The sequence below is a fragment of the Lathyrus oleraceus genome, chromosome 3 (genome assembly GCF_024323335.1).
Source record: "Lathyrus oleraceus cultivar Zhongwan6 chromosome 3, CAAS_Psat_ZW6_1.0, whole genome shotgun sequence".
Lineage (NCBI taxonomy): Eukaryota > Viridiplantae > Streptophyta > Magnoliopsida > Fabales > Fabaceae > Lathyrus > Lathyrus oleraceus.
Genome location: NC_066581.1, coordinates 140,711,130 through 140,717,063, shown reverse-complemented (window position 1 = coordinate 140,717,063; position 5,934 = coordinate 140,711,130). Strand labels below are relative to the sequence as shown.

The following is a 5,934-nucleotide window of genomic DNA, read 5'->3' as shown; positions in this document are numbered from 1 at the left end:
TTTGTACAAAAATTTTGGTTCCATTCTTGTTTTATTCCCCGTGATCTCTTTGAATGCTTGCTAAATAACAAGGAATTTAACACGGTTCCCTGAAAATAAAATTGAACATAAGCATAAAAGACATTTTTTATAGCCACGTGCATCAAAGTATGCATCATGCATTTCATTTCTCAAAATAAAAATTCATTTCATTTTTTCCCCGTCTCCAGTAGTTCAAGCTGATTCCTCAACGTGCATACGCTACCCGCTCCAACACAAGAAGAATCATGGATGTAGTTCGAGAAGAACAAGTTGCCTTCAGAGAGGAGATGGACTCTGTCAAAAGTAAGATTGGGCAGATCTTTGAGGCTATACAAGCTCTGGCTAGAAGGGAAGAAGAGGCTCGTGTTGCTGCTGCTGCAAGGAACGATGCTCTAGTTCAAGGGGTTGCTCTTCAGTCAGGACCTTCAGTTCCTTTTCCAAATCCCGTTATCTATGGTCTTCCTCCAGGTTTTGTTCCACCGCCTGAAAGAGCTCATGTGCCTCCACCTGCGCATACTTCTGGAGTAGCTGATGGAGTCATTGTGCAAGGACCTCCGATAGTCAATCAAGTAGTCATTCCCCACACTGATGAGGAGCTCCAGAACGAGTTTGAAATGCAGAATTACAATGGAGCTACTCCAGTGGTCATCCCTACTGCTACCCAAGATTCTGAGGCTATCTTGATGTGTCGTGCTCTGGCTGAAAAGCTAAGAATCTTGGAAGGACATAACTCAACCCGATTGAGTGCCTTGGAGATGTGACTGGTCCCAGACGTGGTGATTCCTCCAAAATTCAAAGCGCCGGAATTTGAAAAATACAAAGGCCTCACATGTCCTAACATACACTTGAAAATGTATTGCAGAAAAATGACTGCCTATGCCAGAGATGATAAGCTCATGATCCATTGCTTTCAGGACAGTCTAACTGGGGCATCTTTGGATTGGTACATGCAGTTGGAGTGTAGCAACATCCACACTTGGGATGAGTTGGCTGAAGCATTTGCAAAACAATACAAATATAATACTGACATGGCACCAAACCGTACTCAGCTTCAGAGTATGGCCCAGAAAGACAATGAATCTTTTAAAGAATACGCACAACGCTGGAGAGAATTGGCTGCAAGGGTGCACCCGCCATTGGTTGATCGTGAATTGATTGACATTTTCATGGGTACCTTGCAGGGCCAATATTATGAAAGATTGATCAGTTGTGTGTCCACGGGATTTTCTGACATGGTGATCGTGGGAGAAAGAGTAGAAGAAGGACTGAAAAATGGTAAAATCCAGGGAGGTTCCAGCAGTCAACCAATCTTGAAGAAGCCTTTCAACGGATTCAAGAGGAAGGAGGGTGAGACTAGTGCCATTTCTTCTCAGAGGGGGAGGGCACCATACAAGGCTCCTGCTTCCATGCCTTATTATCAGTACCCTTACTTAGTGGCTGCTCAATATCCAACCATGCCTTACCGTCCAATTGCTCATGTTCCTATTCCAGCTCCGGTACCTCACTATCAAGTTCCAGTTCCTCAATATCAAGCTCCGCAACCTCAGTTCCAGGCTCCTCCACCTCAACATCAACAAAGAAATCAATAGAACAATCAAGCACGTCCAGTTCAGCAGCAACGACCAAATCAACAGAGGCCATATCAATAGTACAATAATGTGAATACCACTCCTATCCCAATGACTTACACTCAATTGCTACCGTATCTGATTCAAAGTGGGACTGTCGTGCCAAGGGCATTACCTCCAATGCCGAAGCCGCATAAGCCTTGGTATGATGAGAATGCTAGATGTGCCTTTCATGCTAATTTAGAGGGTCATACAACAGAGAATTGCAAGGTGTTCAAGCTTCGGGTCCAAGAGTTGATAGATCAAAAAATATTGTCTTTTGGTGATGTTCCAAATGTGGGGAACAATCCTTTGCCTAAACATGATAGTTCAGGTGTCAATGTTATAGAAAGTTCAACTGATGATGGATTGATAAAGGATGTGTTCAAGTTGAAGACTCTTTTAACAGTGGTCCATGCTAGATTGATGGAAGCAGAATTGATGAATGGAGTACATGATAATTGTGTGGTGTGTTCGTCCAACCCTGATCAGTGTGGTGAATTCAAAATTTATCTTCAACGTTTGATGGATCAGCGGGTTATTCAGTTCACTAGAGCAAAGATTGATGAGGACGTTGCTGTGATTGTGCCTGTGTTTGATCAAGAGAGGCTTCCCAAGCCTTTTGTGGTCCTTTATCAGAGAAATGTTGACCTAGAGCCAGTGAAGAAGATTGAGCCCATGGTTATTTATGTTCCCGCTCCATTCTCATTTGACAGTACCAAAGCAGTGCCTTGGGACTATGAGCTTGTAGTTTATGTAGGTAACAAACCAGTAATCTTAAAAGAGCCAGATGTGACTAACATCGCTGGAGCTAGTGGTGTGAATCGAAGTGGAAGGGTTTTCACTCCTGAAGTGATCCCAAACAAAGAAAGTGCACCAACAGTTGAACTAACAAAGGGGAAAGAGGTAAATCCTCCAGAAGCAGGAGAAGGCTCATCTAAGAAAGCAGTGACTACTGAAGAGGATAGAGAATTCTTGAAGATCATCAAGAAGAGTGATTACAAGGTCGTAGATCAGCTCAACCAAACTCCTTCAAAAATCTCCATTCTTTCTCTACTTATGAGTTCTGAGGCTCATAGGACTGCTCTATTGAAGTTCTTGAACGAAGCTTATGTGGCAGAAGACATCAATGTTATTCAGTTTGATAATGTGGTTGCTAATCTCAATGCTAGTAGTTGTTTGATGTTCACTGATGATGGTTTACCCCCTAATGGGCGAGAACATAATATGGCGCTTCATATCTCCATTCAGTGTACAGATGTTACTTTGGCTCGAGTACTGGTGGATACAGGTTCATCCTTGAATGTGCTACCTAAGACTACCCTGGCACAATTGAATATTGAAGGGGTGCAGATGAGACCCAGTGCTTTGATAGTGAAAGCTTTTGATGGGTCTAAGAGAATAGTTATTGGGGAGATTGACCTCCCAATCCTGATTGGTCCTCAAACTTTCCGTATTACCTTCCAGGTAATGGATATTAGGTCTGCCTATAGCTGTCTGTTAGGTAGACCTTGGATCCATGCTGCTGGAGCTGTCACCTCGACACTTCACCAGAAGCTGAAGTTTGTTACTTCTGGTAAGCTGGTATTAGTATCCGGAGAGGAAGATATTTTCGTCAGCCATTTGAATTCTTTCAGATACATTGAAGTAGGTGAAGACAATGTTGAAACTCCTCTCCAAGCCCTTGAAGTGGTCAATGTGGTCCAGACAAAGCCGAAACTTGTTGAAGAACCCAAGGGGGTCATGTCCTCGTGGAAGAGTGTGAAAGCTGCAATTGAAGCTGGTTTCCCTGGAAATTGGGGCACAGTGATTGAATTACCATAGAAGAAAGACAAGTGTGGATTAGGATATCAGTCGTCTATTGAACTTTTCAAAGATCAGAAGATACGTCAGGGAAAGGTTCATAGCATCCAGGAAATATTCTCCAAAGCTGGTTTCCGAAGTGATGATCAAGTGAATGCTCTTGAAGATGAAGATCCAGATTTGTCCAAGATGGTGTTTTGTGGACATCCGGATGCCGCTCTCACTAACTGGAAGGCAACAGATATTCCGGATATAGTTTCTTGTTCAAAGTAATTTACTATTTTCTAAAAACATCCAATGCCATGCCCAAGGCATATGGATAGCTTTGTAGGGCCCATTTTGTGTTAATATTTAAGCCTTATCATCAATACAAAGCACATTTTTTGAGATCCCTATCTTTCATCTTTTTAATTTTTTTTACAAATAAATAAACAACAACATTAAAAAATGGAAATTTTGATTTCATATCACTTTCATTTTTCAAAATCTTCCGCTAAAAAGAAAAATCATTTCCATGCAGATCATTAATAACTGGATCCATTGAACACGACAATGCTATAATTCCCTATGACTTCGACCTCCCGATTAACCAAGCTGAAGAGGATGGTAAGGAAGACTGCGAACTCCCAGAAGAGTTGACCAGACTTTTGAAACAAGAGGAAAAGATGATTCAGCCTCATCAGGAACCAGTGGATGTGATCAATCTAGGGACTGAGGAGGATAAAAAGGAAGTCAAGGTCGGAACTGCTTTGGAAAAAAAAAGTGAAGGAGGAACTAGTCAAGCTACTACATGAATATGTGGATGTTTTTGCTTAGTCATATCAGGATATGCCAGGACTCGACACTGACATAGTTATGCACAAGCTGCCATTGAAGCCGGAATGCCCGCCCATCAAGCAGAAGTTGAGAAGAACTCGACCAGACATGGCTTTCAAGATCAGAGAAGAGGTCAAGAAGCAGTTTGATGCAGGTTTTCTAGCTATTGCAACTTACCCACAGTGGATTGCTAATATTGTGCCAGTTCCGAAGAAAGATGGAAAAGTTCGAATATGTGTAGACTACAAAGACCTGAATAGAGCTAGTTGTAACACCTCAAAATTTTCCCTCCTCTTCTTGGGACTAGTTCAACATATTGCATTTCATGTTTTAGGACATTAGGCATTGCATCTTTGCATATCATGTGAATAATGAGAAGGTCATCCTCCTAAGTCTTTCTCAGAAGATAGAGAGGTTAAGAGATTCATGCTTGAGGGTCTTTATATATTGATCACCAACCATCTGAGGGTTTGTGCTTCAATTAGGGTTTTCTTGGTCCTTCCAAAGGTTGAGTATTATCTTGTTTGCAAGGATATGTCACCATCATCATGGTTATGTCATCCTCAAGGGCTCCATTGTGCATGCTCCAGTTCCTTAAGATTGGGGTTTTGACCTCTGGTCAACCCTAATCAATGGCATTCTTCCAACCAGGGATTCTTAAGGAGAAGAGGTATTCTATTGATGATGAAGATCACATGGTTATGTGGAAGAGATTATTGGAGCTAGGGGTTCATTTCTGAGCCATCTCCTCAGGTGGTAGAGGTTTAAAGTCCTCAGTGCATTTTCAAGTCATCTGGGGCCTATAAAAGTCAACTGAAAGTCAATTGAGGGCTAGGAGGGGGCGAAATGGTTTGAGACACTTCATTAATGTCCCAAAGAGGTTCATTTGTCATTGCAAACTGTCATACCCCAAAATTTTCCCGTTAATCTTGCAAGACATTTTTCAAGGCACTTCAACTCATTTTTCAAGACATTGATCTTAAAAGAACAAAGACCCAGCACACAGGTGGCCAAATCCAGCAAAATGACTTAAAATGGCTTGCTCGCTAGGCGAGCAAAATCCTTCGCCTAGCGAACCCTTCGCTGCACCACTCGCCTAGCGAAGCTTGCGAATACCACAAATTTTGGGCTTCATTCTGAGCCCACCAAGACGCAATTATTATAAATAGCAGAGCTTCATTCACAAACAAGGAGGAGGACAAACGGACAGAAACCCTAGCAAGGAAACACAAACACAGACAGCAAACCCTGGAGGCTAACCAAGAGAATTCAGAGCAACCCTAAAGGAAACCCTGAAGGAAACTCATCTGCACAAAGGTTACCTCCGCCCAACTCAATCCGACACCCACCCTAAGAGTGATCTGCCAATTCAACATGGCAATTCAATTGCAAACAGGTTTTGTAGGTGGATTCAAGTATGCATGGATGTCTTGAATGTTTAACCATGTAATTTCTGTAATGGATGCCATAGGGTTTGGAGCTTGCTGAAATCGCACTGTTATTAAACTCAAAACCCGCAGCCGTTCGCTAGCACATCGCTAAGCGAACATGTAGCGAGCGTTCGCCAAGCCTTCGCTAGGCGAGGCAGTAGCGAACATGACAGTCGCTGATTTTTTGTTCTGTTCTGTTCTGTGCTTATCTGACATGTTCTATCATAGTTGTGTATTATTTACCTGACATTATTACT

At 42.3% G+C, this 5,934-nt stretch overlaps 1 protein-coding gene across 1 annotated transcript; it reads left to right on the top strand.

Moving 5' to 3' along the window:
* The first annotated feature begins 1,700 nt into the window (after positions 1–1,700).
* LOC127130075 (uncharacterized) lies at positions 1,701–3,704 on the top strand. The gene is made up of 3 exons (XM_051059148.1): positions 1,701–2,622; positions 2,749–3,095; positions 3,453–3,704. Exons 1-3 carry the CDS (start codon positions 1,701–1,703, stop codon positions 3,702–3,704), a joined length of 1,521 nt encoding a protein of 506 aa, XP_050915105.1.
* Positions 3,705–5,934: the final 2,230 nt, after the last annotated feature.

Bases quoted from the DNA above. Each gene is read 5' to 3' on its own strand.
- LOC127130075 (XM_051059148.1), top strand. From the start codon at position 1,701: ATGACTTACACTCAATTGCTACCGTATCTGATTCAAAGTGGGACTGTC. The intron at 2,623-2,748 runs GTGATTACAAGG...CTTATGTGGCAG, and splicing joins CTTGAAGATCATCAAGAAGA to AAGACATCAATGTTATTCAG. The intron at 3,096-3,452 runs GTAATGGATATT...GAATTACCATAG, and splicing joins CTTTCCGTATTACCTTCCAG to AAGAAAGACAAGTGTGGATT.